At 45.9% G+C, this 16,828-nt stretch overlaps 1 protein-coding gene across 2 annotated transcripts in view; it reads left to right on the top strand.

Annotated features, from left to right (window-relative positions):
- LOC147717815 (uncharacterized) overlaps positions 1–16,828 on the top strand; it is a 304,391-nt gene that overhangs the window by 271,645 nt on the left and 15,918 nt on the right. Inside the window, exons 18-19 of one of the 2 annotated variants that reach the window (XM_086924601.1) lie at positions 13,901–13,959; positions 15,487–15,582. In XM_086924601.1, coding sequence (XP_086780727.1) covers positions 13,901–13,959; positions 15,487–15,582 — 155 coding nt within the window. Of the gene's footprint in view, positions 1–13,900; positions 13,960–15,486; positions 15,583–16,828 lie in introns of those variants that run through there. The other variant, XM_086924600.1, reaches the window with a different exon arrangement.

Raw genomic sequence — 16,828 nt, 5'->3', positions numbered from 1 at the left:
TGAGGGAGAGAAGAGAGGGGCAGTGGGGGTGTGGGGGAGAGTTGACAGGAATGTTGGAAGTAGAAGGGAAAGATGTGTTGGATTTGATTAGTTTTCTTGTGGCACTGTGTGGCGTGGAATTATGTGGTGTGGTGTGAGGTTGTGTAGGGGAAATATGTGGTATGTCAGTGAAATACCTTTGAATTTTGTTTACTAGAATGACTTCCTATCCATGCTTTAAATGGATCCACAAATTTGTCTGAGCCGATTTTTCTCCTCCCCGGGTCTTCATGAGGCGGGTCTTGGCTTCCCAAAGTAGAACCTAGGGTTCACCATGTAATGTATCATTGCAGGCTTACTCATTCAGTAAACATTCACAGCACACTCGGGCCACCACGGTAACTGCTCTGCATTGTACCCTTACATGTACACATGTATTCAGTACACACACTCAGCAAGCACACTGTTCAGCACTGAAGCTTTTCGATCAGGGTGTGTTATTTACAAACACACTCACTGCCAGCACACACTCACCATGTTCCCGCTGCATAATCCTTCACCATTTATGTATTGTACACCACACAAGCGCACTTACACCAATCACATGCTTTATCCACACATACACTGCACAGCACTGCATCACTCGTAATGTATTCTTCTCATGCATACATACACTTAGTACATGTACCGTGCACACATGCACTGTACAGCAGTGCTCCATCCTTGTACTGTACCCTTCCCAGGCACACATACCTCAAACACAGAGTCACTACTCCTGCTCTGTACAGCACCCCACAACTACCTGCCAAGGTTGAGTTAAGCATAAAGCAGCTGAACTTTAAAAAGATGAGTGAGCCTGTAGGCCTCACTACAGTGACAGATGGTTAAGGACGTGTCCACTACTACTGATCACTACATGGTATGCTGATGGATGAATGGATGGATGATGAAAGTTTGAAGGCATCTTTCCTAAGGAGGGTTGGCTTTGCTAACTTTGCGTGTGCTGTGTATTTAAATGTGAGGTTAAAGTGGGAGATATTCAGATGCTCTACTGGTGGCAGTAACAATGGTGATAATGCTGGCACTGGCAGGGTAATGGTGTTGGTAATGTGGTAATACGTTTGCATACAAAGGTGTTCCCTTGAGTGCAAGTGTTGCTGTTAAAAAACCTAATGGTACTTAATTAACATCTGATATAGATAGATGAAAATGTATTTTGGCCTCTTTTGGATTTCAAATTGTGACTTACAAATGCCACAAAATGTTTACTACAAGTGGTTATGTTGCTGAGCCACTTTCCCAACTTTAGGAAGGTTACATGGTGTTCATTTTGGGGAGGGGGCAGGTGGCACCTTGCATACACACAGCGTGCTTAAATATATTTCATTCACCATTACCTTCTGGGATGCAAGAGTTCTGTTAAAATGTAAAATCACCTTCTTATTGGCTGTTGCTCATAATTTGTCGTGAGGTCCTGTGTTCCTTTGTGTCAAACCCTATTTGCTATTATAAGACGTTGATTATATGTAGTACACTCCTACCATTTCTAAATGCTTCAAGTATTACCATTACCCAATACACTGGTGCTACGATTACACACTTTAATGGTACTGAATTTACAGACCCTAGAAGGATGGAATGCAGACGAACTTAATCAGATTTGCCCGCTAGACCTTCCAATCCCTGCATTTTTCAGTGGTGACCGTTAAACTCGCTAAACCATTCTTTCATCTTACTATGTTTATAGTACATGTTGGGAATACGCCAATATTTCTGCTGAAATCATTTATTTGCATGAAGTGAATGTAAACTGTGCTTCAGGCATGCCTCTGGCAACGCAGACAACTCCTAAAATGAGACTTCCAAATGCTAAAGCCTCTGCCTGTCAAGTAAACATACTTTTCCTCTTTATATCAAAGGGTCTCTACAGAAATGTCTGAAGCACGCCCACACACCAGTGCAGTGCAAAGCGTATTGAGTACCAAAAGTTATTCTTCAACTTTTTCAAAACATCTTCAAGAAAAATCCAGAAGCCTTTGTTTGTGTCAATTCACAGACTTTTAACAAATGCCAGTATTTATTTGTTTACAGGCACATGTAGGCGGCTAGGCAGAGTGAAGCAGAGAAGTTGCCAGGACAAACAGGAAAGTTGAAAAGAGGAAAGGGAGGGGAAAAGAAGGACTGCCAGGAGTATTAAAGTAAAGCTGGGTCACTCGAGTGAGGGCAATAAAACAAAAAATACAAAGAATCAAAGAAATTAAAAAGGCATTGAAAATAAAAATAAAGAAACTACTTGTATTTGGATTACAATACAACTACTTGTAAGGCGGGGGTGCATTATATGCTCAAGCGAAACACTTTCACTCAAAGTGAAGGGAGTGCATGGTATAGGTGAGCTGTCTGTCGGAATGCCCTATGCTGTAGCAATGGTGCATGGGACTAACGCGAATGACACAATAACGAGTGGCCCCTGCAGCCCCCACAGTGTGTAGGGGGGCCCGAACTCCAGGAGGCCCCCTCACCACAGTAACTTGGCCCAAGAGCACCTGAGTTAGTCCTGAGGACCCTTTCATGTACTATGCAGGGTGCCCCCTCAAGTTTCGTTACACCACTGACAATAAAAGAACAGTGGAGGAAGGAGGGCCTGGGTGGAAGCCCATCAATCAATCAGTCAACCGACTTTGAAACTGGTTAGCCAAGTTAGAGTCTCGGCATTGGCTCAATATACTGTGTGATTCTAGGCAAATCAGTTAAATCGCCCCATACCTACAAAACGTGAATCTAACCTTGTGTAACCTTACTGGTGCTGATGTAGGACTCTCCAATACCTTCGGACGAGTTTGTGCTAAATACATCTACAAATACAAAGAAAAATAAAGAAAATAGTTTGGTGAGACAGCTAAGGGGAGACCTAAAAAGTCAAATCTGCATACTGACCAGAGACACCAGCAGGTGGTTAAACGTGGTTGTGAGATCTGCTGCTATGGATTTTTCATCAAGACGGCGGAGTTTGAAGTTTGCCGATGAGCCCCCGGGGAAGAGGATCCCTCTTAGTGGGGAGCATATACATTGTACAGCGGTGTCCCAATGTCCTGCTCAGGTAATGCATCGGAGGGTTTAACTATCCCTAATGTTCCTTTGCAAGGGCCAGCCCTACACGCCGCATGTGCAGAGTCACTGGTGGGCTCCTCTGGGCGAGTGCCTGCTTGTCAGATGAGTTGCCCACACCCTGCTCGGCCTGTAATCTCCAGGCTCTGCCTACAGGCTTGCCACAGACAAGCAGTGTATACTTTCCTTGCCTGCAGCCAGCATTCCTCATCATTAGCAAGAGCCACAGAATGAGGATTATTCATGATAAACTAGACACAAGAGAGAAAAGCTGCCAGGACTAGTCACTTAAATCAATTCGGGAAAAAGGGAGTGTTGCCCACCTCAATGGTCAGCTGACCGTTTTTATTATGCATATTTTATATAGCACGAACTCGACCCGAAGGTATTGGAGCGCTTTACATGAGCACCGTATTTACACATTCGGGCACGGGGAGATTAAGTGATTTTCCCAGAATCGCAGGATGTAGTCGCGACCTTGGGGCTCCAACCCTGGTTTCCAGCACCAGCGTCGGGCGTTTATGCCAACGGACAACATCCTCTCCCCAATCACAGGATGTGGACGCAAGATTGAGGCTCATCTAATAAGAAATAGTTTTACACAAGATTTTTTTGAGAGGCAACACATATCTGTTGTTAAATTACAATCAGTAATACATATTTAACTTAGAGTTAAGACTCATGGTTCTTAATTGTTGAAGTCAATCTTGACCTTTATTCTGTTTTTGTTCAGAAAGTCGCTGCCAACGCGCTTCACCTAACAAGGTTTCATCAGGGCAAGAAAGATATGGTGTACATCAAAGGAGCGTTGTACGAGATTTAATTCTTCGCAGACAAAATGTAGTGATCAACGATGTTTGCCTCTCAAACAATTCTTGTGATAAACGTATTCATGGTAAAGGTTGTGGTGGGACGCACGGTCACCTCCTCAAAATAAAACACAATCACACAAAGAGGTCGGTCTGGTATCCTCCTTAGCACATCCGTATTCACACCATACTGGGAAAACACAACAGTGACCCAGTGCTGAGAAGGGCAGGTCAAGCACCTTTAGTGGACAGAAGCACCGGGGGTGGAAGAAGTCCGGGGATTCACGTCTGCCACCACACCTTCTATTACACATGCTGCGCTCTGCCTCCAAATGCTTATCTTACAATTGTGAACGATATTACTCGGCAGAAAAAAAAGTGCTGCATCCATTTCGCCCCGCTGAGAGTGAAAGTATGTTTGAAGGCAAGCTGCGCCTTGCATGACAAAAGAAAGGCGCAGCCGTCATATTTGAAGATAAAAGATCAACCTTGGCATGCTACGCTGCAATAATTCGAAAAAATAGTTTTCCGAAACAACAGATAAAGGATTGAAGCAGAAGGAAAATGAACTTAGGCAGGGCTCCTCTGCCAAAAACAGAAGTGACATTCTGCTGTGTGAACCACTTAGGATACAGCAACCAAGAGCGACACTGCAGTGAACCAATAGTAAGCAGCAGGCGGGAGCAAAGTCCTTTATCGACTACACCAGGTCTGTGGTTATGGATGGGTATAAAAAGCTTTAGTCTATTTAATAAAATACTATGACCCGGGATACTGTGAATATGGCTAAGGGCGCTTTGAAGGTTATGCTGCCTATGGCATTTCTACCATACGTGATAAACTAGGCCATGCCCCACACATGCTGCAGGACTTGGCGCAGGGCACTATTTTTGTTTAGAGGCTCCACCCAATGCCACCTAGGCAAACCCTTTGGCGGTACATGCCAAACCCCATGTCCTTCTACCGGCAGCCACAGCTCAAGGCCTTTAGCTTTGTAGCCATACCCCACCTCAGTTGACTACTCATATCCTGACACATGACAAGACCAAGGACAAAATGTCAGCAATTAAAATTATTATTATTATTATTCTCAATTTGTGATTCTGCTGGCCCATAGAAATGAATGGGAAGTTATTCCTTAATTGCGATTTCGCAATTTGCTAATCACAAATAAGGAATATTAAGAATTCGCAAAAGAATTGCGAATTTTTAAATACATCCCATTTTGCAATTCTCAAATAGCGATTCTCAAAAGAATCGCTATTTGAGAATCGCAAACACGGATGTTGATACATCTGGCCCTAAATTCTTTAACTATACAATGGCAATTTTTTCGCATCTAATGGCACCTTAGGGTATATACTGTACACTTCTGTGTGATATATTTTCTAGATTTTCCTAGGAAAAAACAGAGGTCTGTTTTCTGACCCCCTGGCACCAAAGACTCAGTCAATGCATCACTTGAATCAGAAAAACGGTTGTACTGCAACCACCCCACAACCCATTAAGACATGTTTGAGCGAAATGTGTTTCAGGTAATGATAAATCCCATAACACATTACAAGGATAGTTAGTGGAATCTCAAACCCTCTTTCATTAAGAAGTTATACACCAAAGAACCCACAAACACATAGGATACATTTTAAAGATAAAAAAAAAAATCTAAAACCTTGTTTAGTGCATACAATATGAATTGCAGCCACTAAGAAGGCAAATACAATGACAGTAGCAACAATTAGTAAAAGGGGGCATAAAAGGAAATACTCCAGCATGATTGATTACTGTTATCAATGTTTAGCGATCTTACCATAAATTTTCCACTTCTAAGCGGTATTCTACTTCTAGAACAGCAGAAAATAAAACTTATTTCAAGTTTCAGTGATGGTGTACACCTATACACCTTGTTTGAACAAGAGAGCTCATGTTCAATGCAACAACAGGTTCTGCTACTCTCGCTTTACTAAGCCAGCTGCCCTGATGCTTATTAGCCAATGGTAGCCTTACACTAGAACTGGAGATAAGATTCTCCATGGCCTGTCCCAGTGTCATCTGGCAGATTCCCTCCACCCTTCACTCTTTGTGATCATTTTTCATAACCTTATTTCATTCTTCTTAATACTCTTAGTATAAACAAATAACAGAAAGTGGCATGATGCGCTTTCACTTATATCTATTATGCAAAACGATGCTCTTTTGAATAACTATAATAAACAAAGCACGCAATTATCTGCATTTTAGAAACTTTTAGAAATCAATAACAAAATACTGTAAAAGCAGTCAGCATTTAGATTAAATACTGGAAATATATTGATGTAAATTTGATTATAACATGGCAGAACATAATAATATAAATTCAATGTGCATTATATTGATCACATTTATTCTCTTTTGACTAAGTAGCACATGCAAATCAAGCAGGGAAATACTCAAATTAAATGGACATTAAATTCATAATATGCGGATGAGCCACCATATTTGGGTCCATATCAACATTTCTTGAGCTTCTTAGATTACCCCTTGGGCACAGGATTGCTTTTATATTTTTGTGATCTCACTGTTGGTTTTTACTGGAACTGCAATTTTGAAACTCCATATAGTCCCTATTGGGTCCTCTGGTGACTGCCAGTGGAACTGCAGCCTTTGGTCATCATACCGTCTTTGTGCTAGCATCTGCTGTTAGTGGGAACACTCATCATTTACCTTGTGTCCATGTGCATCAGTTAGCAGAAACTCTCCTTTATTTTGGTTCCTTGTGCATCACAAACAAGAATCGCAAATTTGTAAAACAGAGAAGGTTGTTCCTAGGCGTATGCCTATTGGGAAACACTAATGGCCTGGCGGCATATAGAAAATGTGAAATACCTTACATAATATACAGGTTGTGGTCTTTGTAAGGACTTCTGCTCGTCTGTAGGTTGCCACTGGAACACCATCCTTTCTTCTACATCACCAGCTCTGTGGCGTCATGCATGATATCAGTGGTGATGTCATTGCTTTTCATCCTAAAGAACTTTTATTTCTACAGTCTCCGCTTCTTCTAACTGCTTCCATCCTTTGGCTGCCCTGTCCTAAGCCTCACTGCCAATCCATAGCAGTGGTCTTCTTCAAGCCATCAGAACATGCATATGGCTGAGATACCCGCCACCCCCTCTCAACACAATCCCCAAAGGAGGGAAACCGGAAACAGTTCTTGAAGTTTTTGGAAGAGGGAGGGAGTGACCCTCCCGGCCGTATTTATTAAAACAAAATTAAAACGTTAAACAGTTTCATATTAATGTACAATTTCATTACCACATTGCGATGTTTGGCTAACCTTAACAGATTCTCTAATACAGAGGTTCTCCTAGCCGAACTAACATCCTACAAAACATTTTCTTGAAATATTGAAATTGTACATCCTAACGTTTAAGGGCCAACGGCAAGGTCGTAACCGGTGTCAAGATCCCTAACCAGAAATACCCCCCCCCACTTGGGAGGGGCGACAGCACTGAGGCGTACCTCAAGTGCAAACTACCAATTTCCCTTGACTTGACGGGGGCACCAATAAACTCGACGCCAGTTAAAGGTCGTTCGAGGACTCGTGTGAGGTTATCTAGAAGGTATCGTAGACCTCCCCCCAAACCCCGCACAACTTACCACATCTGCCGTCGCAGACGTCACTGGCCCCGGGAAATTCCCCAGGAGGGGGCTGTAACCCCTCCTACACAGGAAGGGGCCTTGACCGCCTTTCCTTTTCTTTCGGCGACCCATCCTTAGAAGGGACCGCCTCCCCGTTGAGGGGCCAAAGGCCACCTCTCCCGAGCGCTCCCATCCGTGTTGGGTGACGCCCACTCATAGGGATCTTCCAATTAGTGCTCACCGATCATGACCTTACCGCCACAGGCCGGATAGTTGACCGGCTATCCGGACCCCCCACAAAGCTCCTACCTAAAGGTCATGTTGTAACGTTTTTAACCATGCTAAGAAGTCTCCTATGAGTAACTCATTCCCCACCCGAGACAAATGCACACCATCCCCCAAATACATACTGTCATCATTAATACAGCCATGCGAAATAGAATGCAATGTCCTGGAACGGAACAACCTACTCACTTTGTTATTAAGTTTTCTAACAGAATGATTCAAAGCAGGAATAGAAATAGCCCCCCGCCACACCTTTCGTGGGATCATATGGGACCACGCAATTTTGCACCCCGGAACTCTCCTCGCCAACCAACTTACAGTGGAAAGCATTGCCTCCAGGAGAAGTCGTCTACCGGTACCGGTGGTGACCAAATCATTGCCCCCTAAATGCACTATGACTATAGACGGCGGTGACCTCGTCCGCCCTAACAGACCCTCGAAAAATGACTGAAACTGGTCAATACAGAGACCGCCTCTTCCGTGGAAGGACACCCTGTACCCGTATTCCCCAGCTACGTGAATCATATCACCTGCTTTGAATACGTCCGCGGCACGCCTCACGTATGAGTGGCCCACGACCCACACCTCCTTTTTCACAGCCGGTGATGTCTGACCGCTGGCCCGGTGTTGGGTCGACTGCATAGTCCGCCCCGCCTCGTAGGCTTGCGTAACTGAAAACCAAACAAAAACAAGAAGCGTGAGTACATTATTACAGCTTCACAACATGTGCAACCGCACATATCTCTTATAACAATTGGAGGACCAACGCCCCACTCGTTTCACTTGTTCAACATTAAGACCCCTGGCTGTAGCTTCCGTAGCAGCCCCTATCCGAAAGGAATGGGTCCCAAATTCGCCCGGGTTCAAGCCCGCAGCGGCAATTGACATCGCAAGCACCCGCTGAAACTGAAATTTCGTCAGTGGGGTGGCGTCTGCGTGTCTTAACAAAGTCCCCCCCCATGATGCCACCCTTCGTGCTAGGTAATCTTCTAAACACTTTACCGGACACATGGAGGACCCGGGAATCCTGCGTATGATTATGCAGTCACCCATCCCATCTTGATCAGTCTTGGACCTTACAAAGGAGACAGTCATTGTCTCTCCCCTGATCTGAACGTGTTCCTGGCACAAACCCCCTGCCACATCCAGTTTGTTCCTTGCAACCAGTTCGCTTACCCGCATCGCCCCGTGAAATGCTAGCGTAAAAGCGGCTCGGAACAGTACCGCCTCAAACTGAGATGAACATGTGGCCGGGAGTGTGGCCAACAACTGGGACAACCTATCCAAACCTATCGGGCGCCTTTCATCTACTCTGCGACCCTCAAGGCGTTGCCACCCACGCAGCGCTTTCTGTACAACGAAAGACGCTGTCGGGTCCTGGATACCATGCGCTCTGGCAACAAAGGAAATGGCAGCACGATGCCTCTGGGCCGTAGCCACCGATTTCCCAGCCCTACGTAAGGACATCAGAAAATTCACTACCCATTCCTCGTGACCCCAAAGCCTCTCTCTATCAGTCCCCAAAAAGCCTAAATAGGACCGAAACGCCCCTTCGTATGCCTTCCTCGTCCTTGGTGCTAGACTCTCTCCCACGAGGTGACGAAGTTCGGGGCACCGAGAGACCAGAGAGCTTCGGGAAAGGGTGCCGGCTCTGGGTCCGCTGAGGGAAGGAAACCCGAGAAAGCCTGCATTTGAAAACGAGACAGTGCATCAGCCGCCTGATTCATTACCCCTGGGACATGTTTTGCTCTGAATAGCACATTCAGTTGCATACACAGTAATACAATTTCTTTGAGCAGTCTTAAAATCAGTTTACAACGTGCTGCCTGACTATTGATGCACTCAACGACGGTCATATTGTCAGACCAGAATACGACAGAGTGATCTTTGAACCCTTCGGGCCAGGTTCTCAGGGCCACCAAAATGGGAAAAAGTTCCAGGAAAGCAATATTAGTTGTCAGACCACTGTCATGCCACCATGTCGGCCACCTCTGTGCCGACCATTTTGTGCCAAAGATGGCACCAAAACCTATGCTTCCTGCTGAATCTGTCCATAGCCCCAGCTCGTCAGAGGACACGGCTGGTTTGTTCCAGACCACTCGACCATTAAAATCCGCCAGAAATGCTAACCAAATACGCATGTCCTGGCGGACCTCCGCCGTTAGTCTCGTGCGATGATGGCCCTCCTTTAGGCCGACCATAGCTTGGGAAATTGAACGGGAAAAGGGGCGGGCCATTGGTATCACCCTCAGGGCAAAATTCAACTGTCCCACCAACTGCTGTAATTGATGCAGCGTAACTTTAGATGCATTTATACATACTTGCAGGGCTGCCCTGAACTTCCCCACTTTGTCAGCTGGCAAACGAAAACAACCCTCACTGGAATCTAACTCGATCCCCAGAAACTCAAGGCAAGTCGCAGGACCCACCGTCTTACCTGGTGCCAATGGCACACCAAACTGTTTCATTAACACACAAAATTCGGCCAAGGCCTGGCCACATTCGAGATCCCCGGCTGCCCCAAGGAACAAAAAATCATCAAGGTAATGCATTACATGTTGGAAACCCGTCTTCCTTGTGAAGACCCATTGTAGAAAACTACTAAATTTCTCGAAATAGGCACAAGATATAGAGCACCCCATCGGCATACACCTATCCATGTAATAACAACCCTGAAACATGAATCCCAGGAGACGCTGGTCGTCTGGGTGTACCGGGAGCAATCGGAACGCTGACTCGATATCTGATTTCGCCATCAGCGCCCCGGGCCCCAGGCGATTCAAAATGGCTACGGCCTCATCGAAGGATGCGTACCGCACCGAACACACTTCTGGATCTATTGCATCGTTTACAGAAAGACCACGTGGAGCTGATAGATTATGAATCAGTCGGAACTCGCCTGGGTCCTTCTTGGGGACCACCCCTAAAGGGGAACAAACAAAATTCTGCACCGGGGGTACACTAAACGGGCCGGCGACCCGACCTCGAGTCACCTCTTTCCGGATCTTATCCTGTACTACGGTCGTATGCTGCAGGACGGAAAGTTGATTTTTACACTTTTCCACACCCTGAAAGTCCCCTACCGGGATGCGGAAACCATACGAAAATCCGTTCCGCAGCACCCCAGCAGAAGTACGATCCGGGTATTCACTGAGCCAGGGAATCATCGCCAAGGTATCAATCGGGGTAGGTAAAGGCGCCCCTCGGACTATATTAGACCTGTTTGGCGCCTCCTCTCCCCCCATTATCACCCGTTTTGGCTCTGCACGTGGACTCAGGATGGGACGACCCGCATCCACTACATTCATGTTTAAATTTACACGATCCCTGTGGCCTAGTACATTTACCTCTGTTGAAATTAAAGCAGAACCCCCTTTTTCCTGTATTGCCGGCAGGTCTCGAGTAATCTTCGGTACCCGTACCTGAACGAAAGGGCGTCCCCCCATAATGGCGGGAGGATTCGCCAACATTACTTCCTACCAATGGCATTTTCAACATACCCGTCTCTTTCATTTTATCCCATGTCAAAGAATCGTAACAATCCCAGGTTAAGCTTTTGTTATGCTCCTTCGCCTTTCTAAACAGATTATCGTAGCAGAACCAATGGTTACCCTGGTGTGATGTCGAGTACCCCATGATTCGCGACTGATAGGTTGGCAACTCGGAAAGCAACTCAGGCCTACGTTCCCCTAAGATCGACGTAAAAATCCCCCATGCTTTGCCCCAATTGCCAATACTCTCATTCACTTTAAAGGCGGCCATTTTTGCGCGCCAAACACTCGGATGCATGAGGTCTTTCTGGCCCTTAACATGCTCCACCTCATAATGATCAACAAGCAACGAGAAGATGTTTACATATTCCCCCGCCCAAATCTTCTCCTTAATCGCCAAAGGCACATGTTGACCCAACTGTTCTCTACGAGAGGGTGCTGACTCATCCCTCGCAATCGGCAATGGCCGCTTACCTGCACCGGACGCTGCCTCTGAGGTCGTACTCGTCCCTTGTGTCTTGTCAACTACTGCAGCCGGCGCGGACACCTTGGCTGCCTCTCGTTTCTCGCGCAGTTGCTTCATCAGCGCCTGTGCGTCGACAGCCGTGGCGCCCTCGTTACCTTTACCCAACCACGCTGCCAATTGTGCTGCCAGCTCGGGCGGCATATCTTCTTCGGACACGGGGGTGACCACAACGGGAATCGGATTCCCTTCCTTCGGCACGGGAGTTGGTGCCTCGAGTGGGGCACTGGGACCCGGGATGTCTTCTCCCGCTGCTCCCCTCCTGGGCCTCTTGTTTTTCCCTCCCGGGGCTGCTCCCGCCAAAGGACGTTTTGGTCCCCCTTCCTCGTTCTTATCCACTCGCTTCTTTAGTTCGGTCATCTCCTTCATGAGAATACGCAGCATCTGTTCGGTAGTCATGCGCTTTCCCGCCTTCTTCGGCATTCTCCAACAGAGTATCTGCAAAACAAACAAGAACGATTACAACGCTCAAAATTGGCTCTTCGTTCCGTCTCGAGCTCACGTGCAGCGAGGAGGTGCAGCTTCAGAGCACAGGAACAAGAGGATGCCTTCGGGTCTTGCGTCCCTTTTTATCCGTCTTCAGGGCGGGCGTAAACCCGCCCCTGCCTGCCCCGAGGGCGTGGCCAGCCGCGTCAGTGTCTAGGCCAGCCCACTCTAGGGCGGGAAAAAGCGCGCCCCGGCTACGCCGCTTCGGGCATACCAGCCGAGACGCGCCTCCCGCCCAAAATGGCTTCCCGGGGGGATCGAGGTACTCTGCCATACGTTCGGGGGGACCGAGTGGTCGCCCCTTTCCAATATACTTCCCCGTTCATCACAATCTTGGGTCATTGGCCTCCGTGCTGAGCCTAGCCTAACTCAAGGGGTCTGAACCGGCATCTTTCATATACAGACTCAAGGGATTCTTTCTTATCTTAGTTTGTTCAAAGAAAGATGATGTTGGCAGCGCTTGACTACAGTATTTGTTTCAATGTCAATATTCCACCATTCCTCATCAAAAGATACCAAAGAGTACTACCTGCTTTCCATGTTATCGAAGATTTACATCACGCCAGCCTACACTTGCTCCCAGAAACCAATTATTTTTAATTCAGGACCCAGTGCATCCTTCACGCCCCACTTCACTGCCATGGCTCATTATACATCACATCCCAGTTCCATTACAATAATCCCAACGAATATCTTCGTTCCACTTAGGATCTACTACTCTCCATCACATGTCAAGATATATTGAATGTTACTTTACGGTATAACCTTTCCAATTTTGGGAAAAACCTTTCTTCATAGATGCGTGACACTCCCTCCTATTGTTGTCTTGGGTCTAGAAACAGGTCTACTTCACCAGTAACCACTCATGAACTGCTGCGGTCTGTCTTCTGTCCCTCTTAATACCAATGGAAAGATGCCTTAAGTCCAACGAGTATGCCTAGATGTCGGTCCCATGCTCACAGTACCATATTACTCAAGCTGTACCCGACTGACGAGGTCAAATTCAGCTGAACACTTTTTGAGGTTGCTTGTGTTCCCTTCTAAGGGGGGCTCTCCCGGCAGTTGGGGGTGGACTGTTCCCTGGAGAAACCAGATTAGTAATTTGTAGAGTGTCTGACAACATTGGAATGTGGTCTTAACCGAAAGTACAATAATACCATCCAACGCCATGTTGTTTATTGCAGTGCCAAGAGGCCGTCTAACTGGTGAGTGTTGCACTTACAAATGCCATAGATAACAAAAATAAATGAGAAACCCATTGGTGGGATTTATGGTCGGTGTAGCTAACCTTAACTGACAAACTTCACTGCTTTTTAGGTTGTATATGATAATTATAATATCCTATTAACAGTACAAAAAAGTATAAACTTGGTTCGAAAATCACTTTCGGTCCAAAAAACAAAAACCTGAGATTGGTACAAGCCCTACACTTTTAAAAAAAAATGTAAAAGCATGTGAAATAAAACTTTCTAGTTCCACCAATAGGAGCTTCAAGCTCCCACAATTTGTGATTGCCGCCTGGTGTTTAGAACACTCTACAATGTGTGACATGATGTTTGGTGTTGCCCCTCAAGTTTTCTGTTCCTGTTGATTTCATGCAGGCAGAGCTGGCCCGTGAAAGATGTAGAGGTTAGAGGACCCAAGATTGTCATTCACAAAGGTAAGCACATGATATTCTTATTACTATGGTAAAAAAGCACTTAAGGTTTCACAGACATTGCATTGAGTTCTGGCATTCTTCAATACCCGAGGGCCTACACTCATTCACACCAACATGAGATCCCAATGAGACCCTGCCGAGCTGCGGTTTCATTGATCACACACTAACTCATTCACACCAACATGAGATCCCAATGAGACCCTGCCGAGCTGCGGTTTCATTGATCACACACTCACTCATTCACACCAACATGAGGTCCCAATGAGACCTTGCGGAGCTGCGGTTTCATGGATCACACACTCACTCATTCACACCAACATGAGGTCCCAATGAGACCTTGCGAAGCTGCGGTTTCATGGATCACACACTCACTCATTCACACCAACATGAGGTCCCAATGAGACCCTGCGGAGCTGCGGTTTCATTGATCACACACTCACTCGCACCAAGATATGATCCCAAAGAGTACTCACATAACTACTGTTTCATGGATCATACGTACACTGACATAAGGATGTGATCCCAGTGAATTCTCGCAGAACTGCAGCTGTCTATTTCACAAGGACACAGGCATGATGATGAGATCCTGCAGTGATCACACGCGCACTCACAACGAGATGAGAATCCAAATGAGATCTCCCAGAACTGCAGCTTGATGGATCCTCCACACCGACATCATGCTGGGCTCTTCCTGTGCTACTGAACCAAGGGCCTCTCACACAGACACACGTTGAAGTCTCCCACCCTTGCCAACATTTCTGTAGCCAATAGATTTGAAGTTTTTTCAGGTTTCAATAATATTATTTAACATAATGACAACATCACAGGAAATCAGTAACATATGGTGTTTGATCTTACAATGGAATTCCGGAAAATGACCTAAAAAAGACACGATACCCAGATCAAACGGTATCAAATAGTTTGCAAATACAGTTCTTAAGACAATAAATTGGGCTCATCTTCCTGATGTATACAAGGGTGCACGTGTGAACTACACTCAAGTTGATCTGAACTAAATACAGGCTGCAACTCCCAGTATCAACTGATTTGGCGAAAAAACAGCCAGATGATTAAATCAATGTGTCTGCCATATGAAATATCCTGATAGTCCCACCTTTTAGGGGCTCTCCCAGGCGAACAACCACAGCATCCCCACCAGAGCTGAACAGGAAGTTATTATTCTGCTTTTGAATTCACACAGTGCTTTAAAATGCAGAGTTTACTGTTAACAGTCTTTCCCAATAACCTCAGAGACCTCAAGTGAAGTGCTTACTTTTCCTATTTTCCTCTTACACACAGAAGCATGTTTTTTTCTCTCTTATTTACTTCAAGCTGAGGTGGGTGTCCAATATTCACTGAGATCAAACTGAGCTCTCGGTGTCCTACACCTTATGGGTTACACTCACTGACATCACAATGACCATTTTTGGTAATCAGACTAGGTAATCGGGAATTGCACCAGGGATTCTTTGTGCTCTATTCCTTACCTCAAAGTTCTAATCTCATAAAATATTTTTTCTATTCTAGAAAACAGTGTTTATATTACGTTCCACCCCACCTGCCCGGGCTGCCTGCTCATGAAGGCCGACGATCACAAAAAGGAAGTGGTCCTCCACATCTTGAGTAAGTGCAGTGGCGAGTGGCTCCTTTGCTTCTTTAGCTTGTTTCACATTTCATAAGTCTCTTTACAAAACGTATATACATATTTATTTGGATAGAAGGTGAGCCATGCACACATAAGATCCCTTAGGGATTGAGTGTCCAACGTAAGGCTTCACAGCTAATTACCCAAGTCCCACATGCACGTCTTCTTGTTGGTCACCTTGGCTGCACACACTCCAGGTCCTGGCCAATTTTTGTTCTGTATTATTAAACACTGAAGTAAAAGTTACCTGATGCTGGACTATGTAAATAACCAAAAAGTGAAGGGTAGAAATGGTTGACCCAGCCAGCTGGAGAAGGTGAACAACCATAGGCAAATCTGGAGCCCACCCCAAACAGTTTCGCCAGAACGGCTAGACCCACCCTTTTTCAAAATACCACAACCAATGACATGTTTCAGCTATTTGGGCTTCATCGGTGAAGTCTTCAGTCTCTGGGCCCACATTTAACCATACTGCTCCACCACCTCGGGGATGACTATGTGCCATTCTTGGGAGCAAGGGAGCAGGACGCGAAGCTGATGGTAGTGACTGTGCCGTCTTCAGATTTTTGTGATAAGGCGGCTCCTAATCCATTGTTGCTCGTGTCTGTGGTGAGGATGGAGAGGGCATTATGGTCAAATCCGTGTAGGGGCACAGCTTCACAGATGTCTATTTTGATTTGGCGAAACTTCTCATTGGCGTCGTCCGTCCACTGGAATGCATTTTTCTCTTTCTGTCTCTGGCGTCGATGGTGTGTCTTAGTGGCAAAGTGTTGTACGAATTTGCTATAGAACTCTGCTAGTCCTAGGAAGGAACAAACTTCTTCTTTGTTCTGGGGTGTGGGTGCCGACATAATGTCCTGTTCATTAGCTTGCTTGGGAGAGATGCCTTGGTCGCTGATTTCGTGTCCAAAGTAGGGGTCCGGGTGGTAGGCCAAACTTGCACTTTTCACACTCTGCTGTAAGGCCATTATGTGACAGGATACGTAACACCGTTGAGAGTTTCTCATCGTGGTCTTGGTGAGATCACCTCATTATGAGGATGTCATCCTGGAAATAGCCCTGATTGGGGTCGCTTTATAGATAAGTTCGATATTTGTCTTCTTAAGGAGACCTGGTCTCGGGAAAACTTTTACAGGCTGGGTTACCTGTCAGTTAGTAATCTGGCATCGATTGGTAAGAGGGGAAGACCGTTTGGGGGCTTGACTATTCTTTTTGCCTCTCATT

The sequence above is a fragment of the Lissotriton vulgaris genome, chromosome 5 (genome assembly GCF_964263255.1).
Source record: "Lissotriton vulgaris chromosome 5, aLisVul1.2, whole genome shotgun sequence".
Taxonomy (NCBI): domain Eukaryota; kingdom Metazoa; phylum Chordata; class Amphibia; order Caudata; family Salamandridae; genus Lissotriton; species Lissotriton vulgaris.
Note: the sequence above shows the minus strand (reverse complement) of the source record. Positions and strands in the feature narration are given on the sequence as shown.